This window comes from Phalacrocorax carbo, chromosome 10, assembly GCF_963921805.1.
Source record: "Phalacrocorax carbo chromosome 10, bPhaCar2.1, whole genome shotgun sequence".
NCBI classification, from domain to species: Eukaryota; Metazoa; Chordata; class Aves; order Suliformes; family Phalacrocoracidae; genus Phalacrocorax; species Phalacrocorax carbo.
Window position 1 is genome coordinate 3,912,080 of NC_087522.1, and position 24,850 is coordinate 3,936,929.

Here is a 24,850-nt window from a genome sequence, read left to right on the forward strand (position 1 = left end):
AAACAGCGCAGACAAAAGGTGGAAGACTTCTGCAAAACCCCTGCTTTCAGAAACCCTGCGAAAAGCCGTTTACAAAACCTCACTGAAGACCTCAGCTTGTCTCCACGCAAGTTTTAACCTGACAATGTCCCTTTTACAGACTCCAAACCTGATGAATAATGCATGTCTGGGATAAACCAGAAGTATAATATTCACTAATGCTTCCCGTAGCAGAGAAACAAGGACTGCAAATAAGTAATTTATTAACCCCAAGCTGTGTTGCTGCTTGAACAGAGTGCATACCTCGGCTTTTGGCCCCAAAAACACAGGCAGAAAGTCTGCTCTTGAGCTGTGGCAAGAGCATGCTGAGGGCTAGCGGAGACCCCCCCCGCTCTCATCACACCTCCAGCACAAACACGCCTTGTCCGTTGTCCAAGATACCAATGAGGGGAAACCACCCCAAGAGCAAGGCTGGGAGCTGCCACCCTCCTTCCTCCTCCTCGGGGGCCGGAGCCACCCCTTCTCCGCCGGGAGGAGAGTGGCAGTGGGAAGCCCACAACCCAACGCTCACCCACAGCTCCAGCCACTTTCTCAGGCATTCCAAAATTTGGCCGGAGCCTCCTTTTGCAGCACCGCCCCCCCCACCCATGGCTGGACGCCTGCCTAATTGCGTATTTATTTATTTCTGCATTTTCCCAGCTCCCCGCACACACTGGCGCGGGGTGGAGGGAAGCCAAGGCCAGCTCCCAAGGCAGACCCAAAAAAAAAAAAAAACCAGGGGGGTGCAGCTCCCCCGATTCCCTGGAGGCCAGGAGGAAGCCAGGAAGCGCAGGGCTGGCCGGGAAGGGGATGGGAGCGGGGGGCAGGAAGGGGGGACGTCGGCGGCATCGCCCACCCCCTTTGCTTTGTGCGCGCGCTTGGGGAAATTAAAAATAGCTGCGTCCAAAGAGTGGCTGCAAGCGTCACAAAGAGCATGTTGAGCGGAGGCAGCTGCAAGCTATTTGCTGCCCCCGGTAATCAGCATCTCGGCTTGCAGAGCCCCCCCCCGGCCTCCCCAGCCCCTTCCTCCTCTGCCAGAAGCCGCCGCTGCCTTTCTCCAACCCACATATGTCATGTCAACAATCAATGAATACAGGATCTCTGCCGGGGAAAAAAGGGGGGAAGGCGCTTTGATTTTTGGAGCAGCTTTGTTGCCTTGTTCGATTCACATCCTCATCCTCCTCTCCAAGCTGTCACCGAGGGTTCTGCAGCACCGAAGCCCACTAGTGAGGCCAGGATTTCCCATGCCACCCAGCAGAGATGGGACCCTCGGTGGGAACAGGGATGTGCCAGCCTATGGGATGCCACTTCTGCTAGGGATTTCTTTATGCAAGGGGAAAAAAGGTGCTATTGCCCAGTGTTACCCAATCCGTAGCCCACACAGCCCGCTGGTGGTCCTCGCTGACCTCAGCCGGTGGCCCACGGCAGGGTTGGAAAGAATTAAAACCAACCCCATCCCCACAGCCACGCAACGCAGCTGGCAGGTACGGGGCCGTGCTGCAGGTAGCTCGTTTCACACCCCTTCCCCAGCACCAAGCAACAGCGGGGCAAAAACATTGTGGTTTTGGTGGTTCCTTGCGTGGGTCGGTCGTTCATGTCTCTGTGGATGGGCACGGTCACCCAGGGACCCAGCCCAGCACTGCCCTGGCTTGCAGAGGGCTGGGATCAGGCACCCATGGCTGCAGCCCCTTCCTAGCTGAGCAGAGCTCCCACTGCATTCTTTTCAACTGCTCTACCAGAAAGAAAAAAAAAAAAAAAAGAAAACAAAAGGGGGGGAAAAAAGAAAACAAAAGGGGGGGAAAAAAGAAAACAAAAGGGGGGGAAAAAAGAAAACAAAAGGGGGGGAAAAAAGAAAACAAAAGGGGGGGAAAAAAGAAAACAAAAGGGGGGGAAAAAAGAAAACAAAAGGGGGGGAAAAAAGAAAACAAAAGGGGGGGAAAAAAGAAAACAAAAGGGGGGGAAAAAAGAAAACAAAAGGGGGGGAAAAAAGAAAACAAAAGGGGGGGAAAAAAGAAAACAAAAGGGGGGGAAAAAAGAAAACAAAAGGGGGGGAAAAAGAAAACAAAAGGGGGGGAAAAAAGAAAACAAAAGGGGGGGAAAAAAGAAAACAAAAGGGGGGGAAAAAAGAAAACAAAAGGGGGGGAAAAAAGAAAACAAAAGGGGGGGAAAAAAGAAAACAAAAGGGGGGGAAAAAAGAAAACAAAAGGGGGGGAAAAAAGAAAACAAAAGGAAACACGGAAAAAGCAACTGGTGCAACTGCCCGTAGTAAATACCAGTGCTACCATCTGTCACTCGCTGCTGCGGTATTGGGTGCCGTCGCTGGAGTGCTGTGTTCTGTCAGACATTTACGGCATGGCGGGACGCAGAGGGAAGGCAGGTCCGAGGTCCCCGCACAAGACGGAGGGTGGGAATGCCAGCCGGAGCCCGAAGGGCCCACGTGAGGGTAATCGTGCGCTCGGCAATTAGCTGTGTCATTTCACTACCAGCTCTGACATCTTCACTGCTAAGTGCCGTTAGAGGCGGGTTTGATTTCTGCATTAACGTTTTACAGCGGATCATGATTTTTCTTTCACTGAGAGCCTGCAGCCAGGCTGGAGGCCGTGGTACAGAGCCCAGGTTTCCAGAAGTCATGAAGGAGAAACTCCAGATGCTGCAAGCGCCTGGAACACTCTGCTGCCTCCCAGAAACTAGATAAATGCAATTTAAAATCCAGCTGATTTCCGTCGCTGCTCTTGCACACATCTTCTACACAAATGCCTTTGCTAGGTCTCAAGAGATGGAGGAGTTGGGGAAAAAGCATAAAGGACAGAGCCACTTGAACCTGCTCTTGTTGCTCAGCATAAGAGCAATTCCAGCTTTGCAGCTCGCCCCACAGAAGACAATAGGGGCTGTGTTGTTTCCAGGAAGGAAGCACCTGGGCCAGGTCATCAAAGCTGCTCGTTCATTAGGAGGTTTGCTGGCTGTATCCAGCTCTCCCAACTCCGCTTTCATCCTCTCGCCTTCTGTTAACTCCCAAACCTCCCACCACAGACTGCTTCACACTGGGGCCTCCCCTGAGTGGGTTTCTCAGGGGGCTTGGACATGGACATCAGCATCCTCCATCCACACTCAAGACGACGAGAGCAGAAACAGCCAGCTTGATCCACTTAAGCTCACAGGAAACCCAGGCACTTTTGGGGTCCCAGCAATGGTCCCTGGCCATGGATCCAGGTGCCAGGGCTGGTGTTGGAGCCATCCCTAGAGGACCCCTTCCCCGTTCTCTCAGCCCCCACGAACTGCCCTTCTGCAGCTTGGCAGTTTTACTTCCCAAAACACCACACTAAAGCAAACTAAAAGACATAAAATAGAAGAGGCTAGGGAACAGTTTGTAGAGGTGCCCACAGGTGTCTTGAAAGCAGGACCCACCTCCAGCAGCTACTGGGGCTGGACACCTTGAGCAGAGAGAAAAGGAAAGACCCTTTCCTGAACTCCCCTGAAGCCACGGTTATAGGATCCTCATGCCCAGCTCCAGTAAACAAAATGACACTGGACAGCATCAAGCAAGATATTAATATTAGAAAGACCACAAGTGAAGGTCCACGTATCCTCCCAACCCCTTCGAGGCTGCTTGGTCCCAGCATCAGTGATGTCCTGGGGAATGGGTGCACAAGGATCCCCGTAGGTTCACGGGGGTTTTTCCCTCAAAAGCAATATTGAAAATTAAGCACATCAAATCCATCAAAGATCTCCGAGCTGCCGGGAACCCCCAGCACTTGTGCTGTCTCTAAATCTCCTGTAGAGCAATGACAAGGATTTGCTTTGTCCCCTCTCCATTGCACTCTGACTTCAGGTGTCCCTCCCCTGCCCAGCTCTTGGAGGAGAAAGGATCACTGCTCCCCAATTATTCCCAACATTTCCTTACTTCTACTGCACCATCTCTGAGATATGCACTAAACATCCCCAGTGAAACTTCCCAGAGACCATCTTCCTCCCCACTCCCCAACAAACCAGTTATTTCCCCATCTCTTCTGCCCACCACTGCCCGTCACTCCCATCCCAGCCAGCTCACATCCCACATGATTTCCCATCCATGCCACAACCATGAATGAAGGAGCTCCTGCATGGACCCATTTCCCCCCAACATTGCAAAAACCAGTGGGACTGGCAGGGCACTATCACCAGCATTTGCCAAGGTGACAAACCATCTCTGGACCATCGCTGGATGTGGCCATGACCCCTCCGTTGGTGTCAAACCGCAAACCAGAGGAGCTGGAAAGAAAGTCTTCCCGCTGCAAGACCAAGTCAGACCCGCACCCTGGATAAAATCTGGGGTGGGGGTCCCTGCTGCCATCCGAGCCTTGCACAGCCGCTCCCCTCCAGACCTTTCTCACTTCGCTTTAAATCTGAAAAACGCTTTGATTCAAGCCAAAAGCTTTTTATCCTAAACAGAAACTGAAACCCTTGAAGAGCTGGTGAACAGAGGCACCGGCAAAATTGTGTCCATGGCGGGAAACGCCAGGGACAGAAGAACAGGGGTCTGTAAAGCCTGGTGCTCCCATGGAGGAGGGGGCAGGGAGACCTTGGAAACACTTAAATGGCAAAACGTGTGGAAAAAGTAAGGACAGAGAGGCCAGGATGTTTAAGGTTCGTTTTTAATCCCTGCCAATGAATTTCCATTCCGTGCCAAGACTGAAGTAAACTGCTTTGATCTGAAAAGCAGGAAAAAAAACACATGCACAGATTCTTGGCTTCTTAAAACAATATAGATGACAACGGAGAGAACTACGATGAAAATTAACACAGCACAGCTCTGCTGCTGATGACGTTTTAAAATGCCCCTTTCTTCCAAATAAAGAGAATTTTGAAGGGGGGGGGTGATTAGGAAATAATAATTACACGCATCTGCACATCACAGCGCTGACACGCACGCATCCCTCTCTCCCTCTGATCCCTTACCAGCACCCACTGACGCTTACAGCGTTCTCCTCTTTTACCCATTGATCAATTCCTTAGGTTTCCGTGGCCAGGACCAGGGCCTGAGGCCATGCCGGGCTCCAGATGTGACCCAGCAGCCCCCTGCACGGTGCCAGACCTCCCACCTCCAAGCTGGCCTCTCTTCTTCTATTTATACACCCGGCCCAGGGGTCCCGGTGCTCCCCTAACCATTGCCAGACGCTGGGCTGGCCTCGCTTTTCATCCCACCCCAGTCCCATCAGCTCCCAGCTCCCTCCTGACCTCCCTCCCAGCCATCGCGGGCTGGAGCAGGGATGTCCGCTCCATCGCACTGATGTTAACGCTATCACAATCCGCCTGAGTTCCTGACTTAGGAGCAGGATTACCGTGCTACAAGCCCAGGCAGAGCTCTGCAATGCCGCTGCAGAGGATGCAACCACCCAACCCCATACATACGGGCAAACTCTGGTGTGGAGGCGGCTGAGTACTGGTCTAAGCACCCTCTTAGACCCCCCCAAACAGTGGTCTTAATGGCCCCCCCCTCCATTTTTAGAAAGCAACTTGGGGTAAATAAGCAAATAAAGGGTATGGTGGAGGAAGGGCTCACAGCCCATCCCCACACTTCACCCCGCCACGCTGGAAGGCACCAGACATGGAGCAAGACCAGTTTGCTGGGAGGACACATCATGTCCGGGGATGCTCTTCCCGATCCCCCAGCAGAGGAGATGGGAAAGCCCATCCAGAAAATGCTCTCACCATGATGTTATCCACAACACCAGCAAGTTTGAGACGCTCCCAGGTGAGCCTGAATTTTGTCCTGCTTTCAAACCAGCATAGCCACAAAGATTAAGAAAAACCAAATTAATAGTCTCAGGCAGCCACTGAAAGGAGGCCTCCAGTGATAAAAAAATATCCCCAAGGAGGATGCAGCTGCCCCTCTGCTCTTGCTAGGAGCAAAGCACTGGCACAAATGCCAACCTACTACAAATCCCAGCCCAAGGGAAGTGGCAGAGTAAACTGTGGCACAGAGACTAGGCCTGGCCTATGGATGTGCAATGAGTCATAAGAAGCTGGGCTGGAGATCCAGACCCTCTGCTCTGACCTGCTCTAGCCACGGGGCTGGATCTGACCCCAGGCATGGCTAAGGCCATCACCCACCCACAGGCCCGGGGAGGGACAGGACAGAGCTCTCCAGCGCTGCGAAACCCCTCCTGCACACCCACTCCCTCTCCACTACGTTCCCACACAGCAGGGCTCTATTTATAGAGACCTCGGCCACTAATTATAGATCACAGCAATCAAAACAAAAGGAGGCAAATGCTCTGCACTTGCCACTCTCTGGCTCCATCCCCTTAACCCAGCACTATTTTTGTGGCAGCTCCCACATACCTCAACCATAACCTCCCGAGCCGTCCTGGCACCACACTGCTCTCCCACTGCAGCAGCAGCGGTGGTTTCGCTGGGGACCACAGGGTGTTCTACCAGGACCGAGACCTTGCGCAGCATGGGACGACATCGGAGGGTGTTGCTGCCAGCACCAGTTTGGGCATCTCCCCTTGGACAGAGCGTGCTGGGATGCAGCTGCTGGGCAGGCAGCAGCCAGGAGAGGTTTTGCTCACCGTCCTAGCACTAGTCCCTCCCCATCCCCTCCAGCGACTGAGCCCGATCCCTCCCAGCCCAGGCAGGGCAGCTTCTCTACAGGCTAAGGACTTTATCTTCTCTAGTTTCAAATATCCTAAAGTACCAAAGGTCTAAGCTCTTTGAGTGACTTTTCCACCTCCAAAACAAGTCTCTGGACACATTTGGCTTGGCTTTAGTCTCGCACTCAGTGCAATGAGGAACCAGGGAACATGTATCTCAGGAAAACCAAGGAAGTGCCACAGGACTGGGGAGCACATGGGGGCAAACGTCCTCAGGCACTCACAACACAGCAGCTTGTCCCAAGCCTGTCCCCGACTCCCTGTCACCCTCTTTCATGCCTTCCCTCAACTCAATGTAAGAGCAGTTCTGTCATCCTCCAGCTGCTGCAGAGAAACGTCAAGCCCTGTACATCATCCAGCCCAGCACGGAGGTTTATCAAACAGCAGGAGCAAGCCGGCACCAAGGGGTAATCGCAGCAGTTCAGCATGGGAAGGCAACCCCGAGCAAACACACATCCTCACATCCACCTGCGGTTGGGAGGGAGGAATTTCTGCACGTCTCAACAGGCTCAGCTTAGCCAGGGCTCGGCAGAGCCGGGAACGGCTGCTGGCATGCTCCCCACCGACAGGAAGGGATGCGCTCCACTTGGCATTCCCAGCGGCCAGGCAGGCTCTGGGTCCCAGCACGAGGCTGGGGCTGCTGGCAGGAACGGCACCCAGCATGAAAGAGGGAGACCCCGGGGAGCGAGTCTGGCAGCTTGGCCTGGGTCCGAGGGGATGGAGGTCCATAGCCTGTGCACATCCTCCCCATTGCAGCCATCGTGCAGAACTGGTTTGAGTTTTCAGAGTGAAAATATGGCAGAGAACAGACAGATGGATGAAAGGATGGAGGTACAGAAAGAAGGCAGCTGAGCAAGAGCACAGACTTGGGACCAGCTCAGGGACACCCATGTGCAGGTCTCAGGAGGTAGCTGGATGCCAGCAGGGCAGCCGGTGCCCGCTTGTCCCACCTTCTGCTAAGGGATTTCTGTGCCCAAAATGATCCAGTCCAACACCAAACTTGACCCACCCCACTGCAAAAGGCTCCTGTGCCCAAAGCTGTCCCCTCCCACGGCCTCTGTGTGCCACAGCACCAATGTCTCGGGGTCCCCCTGAGGTTTCCTCAGCTCATGGCCGGGCTTATAACCACCCCTTCACACCCCACTGCACTCCAGTCCCCCAGGAACGAGAAGCAGAGACTCCCTGGCCGGGCATGGGAACATCTCTGCCGCCATTGCCAGCCTGGGTCTCCCCTCACGAGCCCACCCCTCCCTCCTCTCCCACTTCAGTAAGAGCAGAATATTGCCAAACCCACAAAATTAATGTCTAACAGGTTCAAGGCAGAGCAATTAAATCCCTACTTGCAACAGCCTGGGAGGTCTCCGGCCAGCTGCCACCCAGCTCCCAGCACGCTGCAGAGACCGCCCCCATGCCGAGGCCCCCATGGGACCCCCACCCAACTCCTGGCACACTGGGTGTAGATTGTCCACGCATGGGCTGCAAAGAGGATCCCCGTGCAAAAAAAAGGCATCCCTGCTGTGCATGGGAGAGGCTCCTGCTGGCAAGGTCCTGGCCCACAGAGGTGGTGGGGACATGGAGAGCCACAGGCAGGGAGCAGGTGAGCACCTCAGGGGAGAAACCAGTGTCCCCCAGTAACCCCAGCCAGCAATGCCTGGGCACGGGGCTGGGTCCTCGCATCCCCCTTGGGGACGTGCCTGCTGACAGCCTGAGTGCCACCAGTCCCCTCCAGTGACCCCGAGGCACTCAGCCATCACAGCTCGATGCTGTGGGATGGTGGCAGCGGGTCCAAAACCCACCGGAGCCGTGGCACCCTCTGAGCCACACTCTGGCCCTGCCCGGGCAGGAAAGCTGCAGCACAGCTGAGCCCCGATGCGCTCAACACACCGCAGCCGGCTGCTCCCCACCGGTCCCCCCTCCTCGTCCAGACCATGGTAACACCTGCGTGGGCACTTGGTTCTGACACAAGGGGGCTTGCTGTGAGCTTGGCGGTACTGGGATCAGGGTCCTGCTGGAGCGGAAATCTGCACTGCAACAGGCACGGGTTACCCCCAGGGACCAGCACAAAAGCTGTGTGGGAGTTACCTGACCTCCTGTAAACACAGCCTCCCAGCACGCAGCCAGCGAGCCCAGCCCTGCCGCGGGGAACGGGGCGAGGGCAGGACTGTGCGGGGGCACAGCAGGCTGCTGGAGGGGGGGGCGTGCAGTCCCACCAGCAGAGCCGTGCCGGCACCCGATGCAGAGGGGTCAGGGACCGGCAGTTTGGCAGAAAAAACAACTTTCCCCAAGGTCAAGCAGAGGACACAACACAGGCCATATTCCCACATGTGAAAGAAGATGGTCCCTGTCTGTTTTTCCTCAGCTTCCCGGCCCCTGCTCCTGCATGGGCTAAGCACCAAAAACAACCCCCATTTCCTCCTGCTCAGGGGCTTTTCCTCCTGCCCCAGCCCAGCCAGTGCAGCAGGGGTGCTCCGGTGCCACGGGCTGGAAGGGGCCAGGGGAGTCTGTGCCCAACTATGGCCCGGGGACACCTTTAGCAGAGCTGGTGCAAAGAGCAGCATGGATCCCACACAGTGATGTGCTCTGCAGAAAGGTCAGGAGGGTATTTTTACACCATGCGTCAGACCCCGATGAGGAGGGAGCCATGACCATCTCCTCCATCTATGGCCACGGAGGGGTCGGACTGAGCCCTCCTGCCCTCCTCCTGTGGTACCCGTTGCACCACGAAGAGTCACAGTAGCAGCAAGTCACAGTGCCCATCCTGGCAGTGCCCTGCTGGGTCTGAGCCATCCCACGGGACATGCAGGGCTGGAGGGGTGCAGGGACCCAGCAGCGGCCAGGGAGGGGGTCCCAGCCTGGGACCACCACAGATCAACCCATGCTGCACATGTGCATGCTCCCAATGGGTTTTTTTTTTGCACTTTTACCCTTCACAAGGGGAAAAAAGCTCAAAAGGTGTCTGAAGAACTGTGGGATGCTTCCCTCATCATCTGCATGCTCTCTGGCAACAGTCACCTGTGGCACAGGGCTGCTGGGGGATGACAAGCGGTGGCACGAGGTCTGGAGAGCAGGGCACTGTCCATCTGCTCCTGCCCAGAGGCAGCAGTGCCTGGGGCAGGTCAGCCTCTCCAGGACACAAACCCAAAAAGAAGTTCAAAATCATGTTGCCCAAGACCCTTCTACCTCTTCTCAGATCAGGGCATCTTTCCACCCCAGCTAGGCACACACCACTCTCCTGTCGCTGTAGGACATGAAACACCAGCCCAGTTCAGATGCAGGATGCTGAGACACTAAAAACGTATTGAAAGCCTCCACCGCTCCTACCCGAGACATTTAAATTATTTAGGGCACTTGGATCAACTCCAAGAAAAAATACAAACAAACAAGGCATGAAACTCGAGCAATGCTCGCTGTGCTGCCCTGCCTCCCCAGCCCACAGTGCCTTTGCAGGAGGCAGCGGCAGAGGACGAAGGCAGGCTGCGTCGCAGGGAGCCTCCCTGCGTGTCCCCACACATCCCACCCCACACGTATGCACATACGCTGCCCCGCATCCCAGTGCGCCCAGCTTTGTGAGCCTCCCACCGAGGTGGATCCCACTACGCCGGTGCCTGTCGTGCTGTGCCACACCATGCCGCGCCAGCGTGGTCAAACCCGGGCACCCTCCCACAGCCTTGCTGTGGCCGGGAGGATAAATCAGCAGCCCCGGGCAGTCACAGCAACACTGGCCCCATCAGTCCCACTTCTCAGCTTGCGGCGGGCGGGTTTCCCGTCTGGTTGTCTCCCCACTCTGTTTTACCGAGGGGAGCAGTGCCGGCAGTGTGCCGCAGCTCTGGGGAAGGCGTTCCAGCTGACCTACTTTCCACGGGCATCGCTAGGCAGGGCCTCCTTCCCAGGCACTGCCGAGGCGATTCATTGCCACCAAACCCCAGCTGGTACAGGGCAGGGCAGGAAGGAGTGGGGGGACCCTGGGGACTCCACCAGCACGGTATCTGCCAGCAACCGATCAGCCCCAAGCCAGGTGGGACCCACACGCCTCCTAAACACCCATCATCCTCCACTGACCATCCACCAAGCTCCCACGCAAACCCAGCTTGGCAGTAAGTCAAACCCAGAGAGCAAAACTCCTCAGCAGAGGCTTCCCCACGCCACACCACGAGCATCGCCGGAGGTTCCCCCAAGGGCAGCAGAGGTGGCCCCAGCTGATCCCCACAGCCTGAAGATGGCCGCGTGCCTCCGCCGGGCAGCACTTACCATCTCGTCGAGGGCGTAGCGCAGCAGCCCATGCTCGTAGAGGATGAAGAAGCGACGCTGCCATTTCTGCAAGAGAAGACAGCAAGGAGGGTCACAGCTGTGCCCACCAGCCCCTGGGCTTGACAGGGGCACCGGAGCTGCGCCCCACAAAGCTGGGTCAGAGAAAAGTCACTGAAACTCCTTCGTGGCAGGGGACTCATGACAACAGGGCACATGCCCAGGTCTCACTGAGCACCAGACCACAGTTGCCAAAAAAGCAGAAGGGACCCTCAACATCGTGGGGACAGTCCCTGTAGGGTGATGAATGTTGCAGAAGTGTTTCTGTTCAGCCCCTCACACCCCAAACCCAGCTATGTGGGGTGCTGCAGGCTTTCCAAAGCAAGGTCCTGCCAGGCCATCCAGCAGGGCTCTGACAGCAGGGCTCTGACAGAGGTCTGCTCACGCCAGCTCATCACTCAATGCTCATTTACTGCCTGGCTTCGTGGGCACCCAAGAGGCTGTTTTGGGATTGCTTCCCCATGCTGCTCCTCTCTGCGTTCAGACAGACCCCACACTAGCCTGGTTTAACGATAGAGGGGACAAAAATAATCAGAGACAAAAGACTCTAAGCTATAGGCTGGAACCAGAACTTTCCTCCTCTCCTGAAGGACACCCACGAGCCCCGTCACTGCTCTCCAAGAGACTGAAGTCCTACAGGACACTAAAAGGATCCCCCAACTAAGTGCTCCCCATCCTCAGCTTCATCCTGCATGGTCTATTCTAGCAGCCGGTGCTGCAGGGTGACAGGGTGTCATTCTGGATGTCCCCCAGAAGTGCTTCAGCTGAATTTGGACGGTGGCTGCGCCTCCAGGGCTGACACTGCCTAGGTGGTCCTGCCTCCCCCAGCACTGCCGCTTCTGCAGCCGCACAGCAAACCAGATTGGAGAACTGATCTGGCTGGAAAACTGCCCTTCTTTTTTTTTGTGTGTGCCAGGTTGTTTTCAGCCAAGAGCAAAAACTGGTTGAGCAGGCTGAAATAAAAAGGTCGTAGATTCATAGCCCCAGTGCAGCAATTCTTATCTCACTTTTCTCAGCCCTTCAGGCAAAGTCCAAGGTGCTCAAGGACAAGCGAAACTACCAAGGACCCTGCGGGACCTCCACATGCCCCACCTTAGCAGGCAGCCTCTGCTCCGGGGGGGTCCAGAGTCCCATGTCCCCACGCTGTTGGGCCAGCAAGCCTGCAGCTAGCTGTGACTCCAAATAATGACCCATATACCCCAGGCTGAACTCAGAACCCGATTCTTGTTCGCTCAGGAGAAAAAATTTTTATTACTAGTAGCTCTGAGAGCTTTTTGGCTGCGTGACAGAGGGTTAACGGACCACTGCCATCCCTCCCATGCACAAGACAGCCCTGTCCTGGCAGCCTCCACAGCAAGTTGCCTGGAAGAGCAGCTTGGGGACAGGCTGGGAGTCCTTGTCACAAGCCAGCAGCAAAAGGACATCAGCCTGGCCACGTCCTTCTGGGCCTCACACCCCCCAGGGCAGGAAAGTGGGGGATGCGCCAACCCTCACACGATGCTGCTGTTTCTGCAGGGCACAAGCAAACCCCTTTGGGCAGCTGAACGTGCCCTGCTCTGTCTGTGGGCCTCTGCTGCCAACACTCTCTGCTCCAGAGCTCCGCAGGGTTATAGCAAATGGGAATCACCTCTCAGCCCCTTCCTTGCTGCAGGACCTGCCTGACACAAGGATATCTGCATTAGGGGATGGGATGCAGCCTCCCTCCAAAGCTCTTGGCATGCCCATGATGAGCTGCAGAAAATAAAGTAGTGGTTTCCAAGCAGCAAAGGGAAACTGGGTACCTTGCTGATGGTCCCAGCACAGATCAGAGCCACACAGCCCACACCCCACCAGCCTGAGAGCCCTCCTGTCAGCACGGCATGTGTCAGGCCAACCAGATGAGCATCAAGGCATCAAAAAGCAACAGCAGCAAGCAATAAAACTGCACGGACTGAGACTGACCGGGACCTGCAGTGCGCAGCCTGCTGCCCAGCATGGGAGACCTCACATCCCAGAGAAGGCATTTAAGCCCTGCTGCAGGAAACATCTCCTCGCTACCTGGTTTGCACAAGGGGATGAGTGCATGGAGGAGTTTGCAGCACTCCTGGGGCCACAGCTGCCGCCACAGGCTGGGACAAGCCCTCGCCACTCCTCCTGCCACCCCCACCCGTGGCATGGGGAGAGGGTGTCTTGGCTTTGCTTACCCGCGAGCGATGGACAGGGTTGTCAAAGTCTGTTCCTTCTGGAGCCAGCAGCAGCCAGCCACCGTAAATGGGTTTGGCCTGCAAAGAAACAGCAGAGAAACACATCAGGCACAGAAGAACCCGGCTCACTGTGAACCAGCACCGCGAGGGATCAATGGTGGGGGACCACGGGACACCGCACCAGCCCCCCGCGCAAAGACAGTTGCATAAGTTCAGGCACGCAGATGAACCCAGCCCTGCCTGTGCAGGGGACATGATGCCTGATAGCAACCCATGGTGTTATATACACTGTGTGCAAACAGGACTGAGATGAGGACTCAGGAGGAGGTAAAACCCCAGCCACAAACACCACACTCGGCTGCTTCTGCATGGCATCGCGACGAGCGCGCCAACCTCCTGGCTACTGCCAAGCTGCAGAGCCCGTCCTCACTGACAGCTCTTCCCCTCACCATCGGCAGCGTGCCTCTACTCTAAAGCAAAAACATTCTCCAAAGGAGAGCTCGATGTTTTCCTTTTGTTAATTAAGAGAGGAAAAACTACCCAGTGCTGGCAGTTCTCCAGCTCGCAGCCGCTTCCCATGCTGTGCACATCCAACACCCGTTTCCCCGCAGGGGCGGCCCCTGCCAGCCCGCTCCTCCCTGCCAGTGGCTTCCAGCAGCCCAGGCCGAGCACACAGGAAGGTCAGAGCCAGGCGGAGGGAAAACAGCTCATTCAGCCAGCCGGGAAGAGAAAGGGAAAGAATACCCGGAAAGAAATGCCTTACAGCACTGCCATTTATCAGTGGAAAGAAAAAAATATCCAGGCTCTTTCCGCTGGTGGTTTGGGCGCAGAAGTGGCCGGCGCAAAGCAGACCGACGCCACGGCGAGCGGTGGGATGGGGATGGGCACCGGGCATGTCCTCCCCCACAAAGTCCCACGGGCACTGCTCCTGCTGTCTGTCAAGCTGCAAACTATTAGCCAACCCCATTCCTGGCAAGGGCTGGGGCCAAATCCTGGTGCAAGAGTGGCAAGGCATTGCCACACCATCGAGGCGGCACCGCGGAGGCATCGGGACAGGCCAGGAGGGAGGAAACCCAGGGCAGATCCAGCTTCAGGAGCCCCTGGGTCCAGGGACGCTGCTTCCCACCATGAAACATCTGTGCAAGCCCAGTTCCAGCCCAGCCGCACAGCAACAAGGACACATGTTCCCAGCTCCTCTCAAAATTATTTGGTTAATTTTGTTGCTTTCATTCTTCTTTTTTTTTTTTTTTCCTTAAAGCTTAAAACTGTTTCCAATTCGGTACCTCCCCTAGATTCCTCCTGCCAGTTTCTGTGGTTTTGTAATGTTAAAAAAAAGTTTCCCCTCTGGAAAAATCCCTGCAAACAATAGAAGAAACTGCCTATGCACCAAAAACTGTCAAATGCATGAAGCACTGAGTAAGCAAACTGGAAACAAGCCGGAGGAGCCCTTTTACTGTTTATAAAGTGAAAAGAAATAACAAAATCTCTATCCCCCCACAACGTGACATATGAGCTATAGGTGTTGCTCTCATAGCAGCTTGGAAAACATGATTTGAGAAGACCTTCCTTCCTTCCCCCTCTCTTTAAAGGGGAAAAAAAAACCCAATGAAAATGGAGTGCTTGGAGTGGGATCTAGTTTTAGGGAGTCGCTTCCCTCCCCCTCTGCGACCCGGGGCACCCCTGCACCCACAACCAGCATGAGCCTCACCCACACCAGGGGTCTTGCTGGCACAGAAGGGCACCCTGCAGGTACCACAGCCCCCAACCCACCCCAGGATCGGAGAGGAGCCCCTCGCCCCAGCCCACTCACCTGGGTGCTGGCACCCTGCTCGCCCGTGGCCCCCATGCCGCCCCCCGGCCGGCGCAGCACCCGCTCTGCGCCCGGCCCCGCGCCGCCCACGCTGACAGCGCCCGGCGGGGTGAGCCACGCTCTGCCACGCCCTGGCGCGCCCCGCCAGCAGCCCGCCCCACGCCCCCACCCAAAGGTGCCCGTGACGCATCCGGGCCCATGCAAGGGGAGGACTTTGGAGCAGGGGTTCCCACCGCTCCCCACAGTGTTGGGATGTGGCTGTGTCCACCTGCGTGGCCTCGGCAGGTCTGCTTGCGACGGCCTTTCCCGAATTTCTTGTCTGTTTTACAGGGGGGGAAGCAAAATTACAAATAAGTAACTAAAGATGATCCACCAGAGAGCCGGGAAGTGCCTCCAACAGGTCACTGGCAGGGAAGGGGTTGGTCTGGGTCCCCAAACTCCCTCTTGTGAGGAGTGAGTGAGCCCTGAGCAACCAGCTCTGGTGCTTGAGAAGATATTGCGAGTAGCCTCCATCACCCAGGAACAAGGAAGAGGGTGACAGCGAAGGCACCCCCAAGGCTTGGCACTGCCTCGCCAAGGCAGCGCCCCAAGGAGCCCTCGGCAGCGACGTGATGGGCAGCCAAGCTGCTTGCAGAGCTCAACCCTCCTCCCACCCCCAATTTCCCCCTCCATGCCCCAGCACAGCCCCTGGGCACGGCCCGTGCGCCCCACTGCATCCCCGCAGTGTCCAGCCCGACGCAGCCCCCAGTGTGACAGGCAGTGGGCAACTCCCAGTGCCACACCAGGGACAAAGTAACCGTGAAACCCAAACAGGGGACACCACCTCCAGGGTCAGCAGCGAGCAGCCTTAACCCTGTATTACAGGCGTGAAGCTCTGCCCTACCTCAGCCTGGCTCACACCCCTCAGCAGACACTATTTTCCCCTAAACCACTCCAATTTTGGCTCAGCTGACCATATATAAAGCACCAAGCACCTGAAATGATCACGCTCTATGTTAAGGGCAAGTATTTCTTTACCAGCGTCATAAAAAAGCACCAGTGGGCTATACTTATTTCAGCAGAAGCGTCCAATTTCAGATATTGAAACGAAAATAGCTGAAAGGTAGGAATTAGAGCCAGCCGGCGTGGGCAGCCCGGTTCCACCCGCCAACAGATGAACACGCAACAGCACTTTTTAAAGCCAAACCAAAACAAGCTACTGCTAAAACTAAGCAAATGCCCAGAGAGGTACAAGCCTAAATAAAAGGGATATGAAGTAGCGCACAAGGTGTCCGAAATAAACCCATCACACCTGCATTGGAATGGCCCTGCTGAAGTGAGGTTTAAAGTAAACCTGCTCGATGCCGCGGCGGGAGGCAGGTCCAGGGGAGCGTTACCACACCAGGATGGAGCTGGAGCTGCACGTCCCTTTGAACCAGCTCAGTTTCCTCCGGAGAGCTCAACAAGAGGAGGAAAATGCAACGCCCAGCACTGAGCAAGAGCTCAGAGCAGAAACTTCCCCTGTCCAAGCAGATCTGTCCAATCTCACGTTAAGGGATGGTGCTAAAGCGGCCCCGGGGTTCGCAGAATGCCTTTGACCACGCAGAGCCCCGTCTGCCTCCCGTGAGCTCCAGTGATGTCCGAAGGGTGGCTCCAGGCAGTTTCCCCGTAGGTAGCAGCTCCACAGGACGCTCAGGTGCTGGGCGGCTTCGCTTTTATCCAGACAGTACCTGGCCAAAGGGTGAACCACAAAACGATGCGGAAAGCAGAGCGGAGGGCAGCTGCTGGCAGCGCAGTGCATCCACGTCCGGGGTGGGGCAACGCTCACAGGGCGGGCACGAAGAGCGGAGCCGGTTCCTCCGGCACGGCTCGCGGTGACGAAGCCAACCACCCGCCACGGCCTCAGCCAGAAGGTGCCAAAGCCGCTGCCTCGGGAGAGATCTGCAAGCGCCTCGCCACCCAAAAGAAAAGGGATCTAGCCACAGTACCTTCCAGGGGCACCACCGTGCGGGAGGTGCGGCAGGGTTGGAGCCCCACAGCGCTCGGTTCCGTCCCATCCCGTGGGACTAGCGGAGGCTGACTCAGGCAGAAATGCCCTCGCATCATCGCTCCGCTTCCTGTCGCACCTCTGGGAACGCCCAGGTAATCCCATCCCACCTCTGGTCCTGCCCGGCCCCGACGAGCTTCAGGGCCCATCACTGGGGCTGTGCTGTGGGTGCTCCGCAGCCCCTCACCTGCCCCTCTGGTCGCTGCCCCGGCCACTGCATCCATCCCCTTGGCCTGCATTGCATCAACAGGGAGGAGGCTGCCTCCAGCCCAGGGCCAGCGCTGGCAGCACGGTGGGTGGGAGGAAGCGGAGAAGGAAGCGGCCCCAGCTCGGTTTACACGAAGCTGTCAAGCTGCCGCACTGATGTTGCCCAGGCACGGACAAACCACCCCACCCCAACCAGCTCCACCAGCACTAGCAACGTGATTCCCAGCAGCCAGGAGACTGGCTTCGAAGGATGGGCAGAGCCACTCAGCACTTTCCAAAGCACAGGGTGATAGAGGATCCCCTGCACATCCCTGGCGCTGCAGGACAGAGAGGGCACAGTCACCTGCTCCCAGCACACAGGACGGGTCACAGGAGCCTGACTGCCCATGGAGCACCTGGGCACAGGGCCGGAGGCGGGCTGTGACACCAACCAGTGCATCCGCTGGATGGGCTTTCACACCTGCAGTGTTTGTCGGCGGTACCTTCACCTCTTCCCTCCCCCCTGCAAACCAGCCGGCTAAGCATGGTGCTCAGCGGGCTCATTGCAAAAGGTAGGACAGCTTTGCTGACATCCACATCTCCTCGTAGGGTCCAGACTCAGCCCCATGGCCGAGCAACCATACCCCCAGGGGGCTGCTGGGACACCCAGGTGGGCTGGGGATGCTCCTGCAGCCAGTCCCCACCCACCCCAACATGCTCTGAGGAAAGTCCGAATCCATCGCCAGGAGAGACTCCTGACTCCGAGCGCGTGGCAGGAGGAATAATCTGTTTAGGCTGCCGGCAGACGTAATCAGCCCGTCTCGGGTGGAGGCAGGGCTTGTTTTGTTCAGGCTTGGCAACTGAGCGGGAAGGGGGGAAAAAAAAAGGACCATTGCAGCAGAGCTTTAGCCTCTGCCTCCAACGCTGAATGCAGAGTGCACCCTGCGCACCAGGGAAGCTGTGCCAGTGCTTCCAGCAGCCCCGCTAGAAAACAACAGCCCCAGCCTGACCCAGGCTGTGGGTGAACCCACGGTAACTCCCACCCCACCACCTTTATGGGTTTACTCCCAATATTCGCCAAAGGGGCCTCCCTGAGAGCAGCGCCTGCTGCTCCCTGCATGCATCTCTGGGTACTCAGTAACAGGGTCACAGCTCTCAGCAGGACACACAGGGGACCACGGTCCCAGAGCACAGACAGCAAGGTCACCATCCCCTGTGCACTGACTCCCAAACCGCTCAGAGCTCCCTGGAGGCAGGGACCAGTTTCTAGCAGAGCTCAAGGGGAAAGTCACCACAAACGCTGTGGTTGCAATGTCAAAAGAGGAAACCTGGGTGGTTTCAGCTCTGCTCTGCTCTCGGTTTTGCGCACCTTGGAGCCTGAGAAAACATCGCTGATGGGTGAGTCGGAGCCTCTGTTACCCAGCAGGAATGGGGAAGGTAACATGGTGTTTGAGGCAGGAATGGGATGTGAAACCCAAGCAGGCTTTCCTGCCCACAGCATGGCTTCTAGGAACTGAAAGACAGGCATCGCTTAACATTTTGCATGCTCCCAGCAGGATGCCCCATGGACCGCTGGAGACCCACGACCCCGGCCGGCAGGAGGCTCTGCAAACATCGCTGTGCAAACCCGTGCTCCGGCGGCAATCCCAAGGGCCGGGGACATAGCCCAGCCTCAGCGGTTAAGCTGCTTACATCTCGGTTTCCCTGCCCGTACAGTATTTCCCCTCCGCTGTATGTCACTTGGCGACGGGCAGCGGAGCGGGGCCAAACCCCAGCACGGGAGGCTGCTGTGCTGCCAGTGGGCGTCCACAACCACTCCTGGCATGAAAGCACTCTCCATCCCCTAGCTCTGCAACCAGACGGCCGCTTGCTGACCCCGGGTTCAGTCCAAGCTCAGCTTTCTCCAGCCTGAGACATGGGCAGCTCCTGGGGACAGCCCTGGATACGTGGGGACAGTCGCCTCTCCATCCACCTCCCACTCTCCTGCAAAACCACGCTTGCACAGCACGGGTGCAGGCACGAGCTGGCTGCTCCCAAGGCTGCAAATCGCCCAGGCCAGGCTTTCACCACCAACACATCTCCTCGTGCCAGAAGAGGCCAAACCAGACTGGACAGACCGGACCTGGGGCCTGAGGAGCACGAGGTGCCACTGCCGTGGGGCGGCTGGCAGGCACCACGCACAGCACAGCCCTCCCGGCACACCGGCAGCCCCGACCCAGCCACCGGCAAACCCCAAAGAAAGCAGCTGCCGGCGCAGTTTGCCGCACAGGCAGCTGGAGTGACCGACCAGAGGAACAGGAAGGGGAAAGGTTGAATTCACCCTTCGTGCAAACAGCCAGCACTGCCACCGGCTTGGGCAGTCGGAGCAAGAGCTGGAGGAGGCCGGCTGCAGTACGCATGGGCAATTTGTCAAGCGGCAGCAAAATGGGAGTGGGAAGAAATGGTCTGTGCAATCCTATCTCACCTTCCTTGAGCAGCCCCAAGCCTGGCATGCCCCACAGCAAGCAGGGGTATCTAACTGCCTCCCACGATGGGGCTTCCTCAGCGCCTGGGAGAAGCCACGACACATCTTCAGAGCACTGGAGAGGGCATTTATTTCCTCAGGTGCCAGAGCAAATAACGTGTGGCGCCATGCAAAAAACAAGCAGCAAATAAGGGTGCAAAGGGTTCAGCACCCAAAGGCGCCACCGTGCCCCTTCCCTTGGGCCACATTAAGTGCACCCAAACCTGACCCCAGTGCCCAACCTGACATCCCTCCTGAGCACCAGCTGCCCTCACGCCACTCTCCAAGGGTGGGATGCTGCCCGTAGGGGACAGCCACCACAACCCTGGCCACCCCAGCTCCTTCGGCTGTGCCCCCCCACCTCCCTGCCCACTGCAGCCACCGACAGAGGCGGGTTTGACATTTGCAGAGAATCTCCCCCTGTTCAGTCCTAATAATTAGTCAAGTACAGGCGGATTTTTGCAGCATGATACAAGCAGCCGGGAGCAGGGAATGCAAGCGCGGGGGCTGCTTTGCAGGAAAGAGGGGGCTGTTCCATCCCCAAGGAACAAGGGGTGGAGGTGAAAGCGTGCCCGGGACATGATCCCTCACCCTGCCACCCTTCGGACAATGGACAGAGCCAGGACAAGTCCCCAGCCCAGGGCACCGCAGCCCCGTCGATGCAATGCCCCAGAGCAAAGCCAAGCCTGCGACCCAACACTGACACTCTCCAGCCTCGGGGCTGCTGGCAGCCCGCTGCTCGGCATCCAGAACAGTAGGAAAGCGATAACGTCCAACGGAGGAGCGATGGAAATAACCACCACCCACCCTGCCACTGGGCAGGAGGAAGCAGTGGGAAAAGTTTGCAAGCTCCATTTTCCAACTGGGTGGTCCTCTGGGCATCCATGCCACAGTCTCAAAAAAAAAAAAAAAAGAAAAAAGGAAAAAAAAAGAAAAAGAAAAAGAAGGCACTGGTAGCTGGAAAGACGTCCTCAAATTCCTCTATCTGTGCCAGTCCCCATGCCCCGAGAGAGCACATGCATGGAGAAAATTAAAAGCAACTGCTTTACACTCTGCTCTCCTTCCAATTCAGGCCAAGAGTAATTTTGAGGTTAATTCCCAGCCTGTTCCTGCCATGGGGGGCTTCGTCTTCCTTATGAACCAAAGGCACATGAGTGCAGGCACGGCTCGGTCCAGGCCAGCGGCATGGAGAGCAGGGAGCCCACGGGGACACCCCCGTGGCAATGCAGAGCCCTGGGTGGCTTCCTTGGGAAGAACGTCCCCCCTGGGCAGGTTGGCTTTGTCCAGGAGATGGAAGAGGGTTCCCGGGAACCCTCCATCCTGCCAGGGCAGGCTCTGGGAAGCTGACCTCCACATGAGGTTTGCAGGAGGTGAAAGGGGAGCGTGTGGTGCCAGCGCAGGCACGCCCTGCCAGGAAAGAGGGAATTCCCACGAAAAGGGAATTTCTCCCTTGCCAGGAAAGGGGCAGCGCCAGGGGAGCTGGCGATGGGTGGGTGGAGCAGCCAGGGCAGAGCCATCAACAGCACCACATCTGCCAGGGACCACGGGCCCGATCCTGCTGCTGCACAGGATCGCAGGGCTCCGAGCGCCCACACCAGGGCTCAGGTCCTTTGGGACAGAGCCACAGCAACAGATTTTCCCAAGGGGGAGCAGATGCGGTGGCTGACCCAGTTTTTCCCCATGCCAGGCAGGCACCCCAGAAGGTCAAACGGGGGGGGGGGGGTGGGGGGGGGGGGGCAAGGGCACGTCACCTCCCACCTGCAGCCCTGGGGAGGGATGGCCAAGGCTCCAAGGGGTGGTGGGACCACACGTAGCTGCCCCAGGTCACACCGACCCCCAGCTAGGAGCACAGCCACGCACAAAAACAACTCGTGAACGCAGCGCTCCCGGGATTAGGGACTTAGCGTCCGCGCAGCCCTTTGAAGTTGGAAGCACTAAGTCCGATTATTATTAGAGAGCTCCAGCTCATTAATCCTGATGTTTGGGGCTAGATTCCCCCCTCCCAGCCCCGTTCCTAATTCAGTTCCCGAGTACGATGGGAATCCACTACTACCACTAAGTATTTGTGATGCTTTACGAACGCTCTCTGCCCCGAGCAGCTCCAGCGCCCCAGAGCACCCAAGGAAGCAGGAGAGGCAGCTCCTAACACCCACGCAGGTATTTTTATATAACAAAAATCCAAAAAAGACACGAGTACGTAAGCGTGAAGTACCTTCACCTTTCCTGCAAGCCAAGTAGAAAGGTCAGATGACTCAAAAGGACTTTTCTAGCCTGACTCTAGGTAATCGCCAACAGGGTCCCTGTCCATGGGGTAAGTGCGACGCGCTGAGCAAGGAGCGCTGACGCTGCGATGTTGGATCCCTCCTACCCAAATCAAGCTTAAATTAAAAAAAATAATTAAAAAGGCAAAAAAAATTCAGAGCTGTTAAATGAACCGTTATTCCTGGGTGTGCTTCGGAGAGAGCACACCCCCACATCCAGCACGGAGCCTCCGATGACGAAGAGGGGCACGAATCCGGAGGGGAGGCGGGCAGGGTGCCGGGGAAGCGTTGGGCTGGCCGCGGGCTCCTCGGCATGGGGGGCTGCGCGGCAGGGCGGGAGGGTGCGTGCGTGCATCACACACTACCAGAGCCACCATCTTATCTGGGAAGCGGGATTACTTCACCCCAGCTGCAAGAGAGAAGCCGAGCAGGATCGCGCTGTTTTCCCAAGCAGAGCCCCCGCACAGGGCCTGGATCCGGCCACGGGGCTGACCCTGTCCCCACAGAAGCCGGCTGGGGTGGCAGCCCCCCAGTGCCACCCGCCACCCCAACGGGAACAAAGCAAACGAGGGGCTGCCCAAAACACGGCTCTGGGCCCTGGGTCCCCGGGGAGAGCCACGGGTCCCTGTGGCAGGGGCAGGCAGGAGCTATGGGGGGAGCGTGCAATGCTTTGAACCCCCCCAATAAAAATAAAAAAAGCATTGCACCCAGGAGGCAGCAGAACCCCAGGCGGAGCAGTGGGAAGGGGCCAGCCGGGAGTGGGGGGCTCTTCCCGAGCCCCCTCCGGGACGACTCCTTTGTCTGGGCACAGCCGCGACGCTCCCCGCCGCCCGCCCCTTCCCGCACACACCACGGCATTTTTTCCAGTTACATTTTTTCCATATTAGCCCTCAGATTTCATTATGCCCCCCCCCACACCGCCCCCCCAGCGAGCACAGCAATATGTCTGATCTCATTGCCATAATAGGATCGGGAGCGGGGATGTCAGCCCCGGCCCAGAAAGGTGGCAGGGGAGGGAGGGTTGCCCTGCTCCCTGCACCCCAACACCACAGACAGGCCCCCGTGCCCCGAACACACGCCCGCCCCCCGCTGCAGGTACGTGGGCCTCCAGGCCTGCGCCAGGCCTGGGAGGAAGAAGAGGAAGGCCCAGCCCCGGCAGCCCCCCAGCCTGCCCACACAGGGCACTCACAAGGAAGGGGCAAGGGTCGCCTTCCTGTCCCCCCAGGAAAGTGGGGGGCTAAAGGGGGGGGGGGGGGCCATGCCCAGCACATCCAGGAGGGAATGTTTTGTTTGCAGCTGAGTTTTTCCCAGGACTTTGGGATCTTCCAATGGAGCCCACAAGATACCCCCAACCTGCTGCCGCGCACCCCAAGAGGGGATGGGATCACCCCAACTGCAGGTGCCCGTCCCCAGACAGCCTCAGGAAAGGGGTGAGGCCCCAGAGGAGGAGGCACTGGGGTGGGCCATGGTAAGGGACCAGTGGAGATGCTGGGTTCCCTGTGGGACACCTGGGTATCTGTGGGGTCAGCAGGCACTCCATGGGATTGCTGGTCATCCTATGGGACCAAAGAGCACCCATGGGGCTCCTGAACACTCCAAGGGATTCATGGATACCTCGGGTCCCTGTGCTATCTGTGGGGTCAGCAGGTACCTCATGGGACCCCCGGAAACTCTATGCGACCAGAGAGTGCCCACGGGGCTTCTAAACATCCCAAGGGAATCATGGGTCCCTGTGCTATCCATGGGGTCAGCAGGTACTCCATGGGTCCACACACCACCCATGGGGTCAGCAGGCACCCCACAGGACCCCTGGACACCCTATGGGACCAGAGAGCACCCACTGGGCTCCTAAACACCCTATGGCATTCACAGGTCCCTGTGCCATGCGTGGGGTCAACGGGCACCCCACAGGACCCCACATCACCCGACAGCCCACACTACCCATGGGAGCAGCAGGCACCCACAGGACCCTACGATATCTATGTGACCAGCAGTCACCCCACAGGACCCCTGGAGATCCCACAGGAACCCATGCTAACCACGGGGCCAGCAAGCACCCATGGGTCCTTGTGCTACCCGTGGGACCCTAAACTACCCACAGGATCCTGGAGTACCCATGCGGCCACCCGTGGGACCCTAAGCTACCCAATGGACCCCGAGGTACCCATGGGGCCATCAGGCACCCGTAGGGCTCTACACCACCCACGGGACCCCGGGCTGCCCACGGGGCCAGCAGCCACCCCATGGGGACCCAGGGCGCCGTGGGGCCGGACGCGTGGGAGCAAGCAGGGGGTGGGACCCCGGAGTGGATTTTGGGGTGAGAAAGAAGGGGGTTTGGGGGGGGGGGGGGAAGGTCCCACCTGGTTGAGGTCCTCGTCGTTGAGCAGGTGGGACTCGCGGGGCTTGAAGCAATTCTGGCACTTGCTCTTGTTGAAGATGTTGGCCTGGAACTTCCTGCAGGGGTTGTCCTTGGCGGCCATGGCGCGCCCCGCGCCCCGCTGCGCGCCCGCTCAGCGCCCCGCGGAGCGCCCGCCCGCCGCCGCGCCCATCGCCGCCCCGCGGCCTGCGGCGGCGAGCGTCAAACACCCCCCCCCAAAAAAAAATTTAAAACCACCCCAATAAATAAACCTGGTAAAATTAAAACCGGGGACAGGAGCAAACTGCAAGGCGGCCGCCTCCGCTGCGGCTCAGCGGGCACGCATGGCCCGGGGGGGGGGGGGGAGATGCGGAGGGGCCCGCAAGGGCCGCGGTGCTCCCGCCCTGCGGGGCTAGGCTGGGCGGGGCGGGGCCCGGCGGCGCGGAGCGGGGCCCCGCGGGGTGCTCGGGGCTGGGTGCCCGCCGATGGGTGCCCGCCGCTGCGAGCGCCGACTGCGCCGCCCGCAAAGTTTCCAGCGCCGCGGAGCCAGGCGGAAAAGGAAGGCGGCGC

General features: G+C 58.0%; 1 protein-coding gene across 3 annotated transcripts in view; it reads right to left on the reverse strand.

Annotated features, from left to right (window-relative positions):
- Positions 1–24,850, reverse strand: part of MPRIP (myosin phosphatase Rho interacting protein) — an 87,683-nt gene extending 62,833 nt beyond the window's left edge. For 2 of the 3 annotated variants that reach the window (XM_064461495.1, XM_064461496.1), the window contains exons 1-3: positions 24,285–24,842; positions 13,139–13,216; positions 10,899–10,964 (exon numbers count right to left, since the gene is read on the reverse strand). In XM_064461495.1, the coding sequence (XP_064317565.1) occupies positions 10,899–10,964; positions 13,139–13,216; positions 24,285–24,404 (264 nt within the window). In that variant the 5' untranslated portion in view covers positions 24,405–24,842. Of the gene's footprint in view, positions 1–10,898; positions 10,965–13,138; positions 13,217–24,284 lie in introns of all 3 variants that reach the window. The other variant, XM_064461497.1, reaches the window with a different exon arrangement.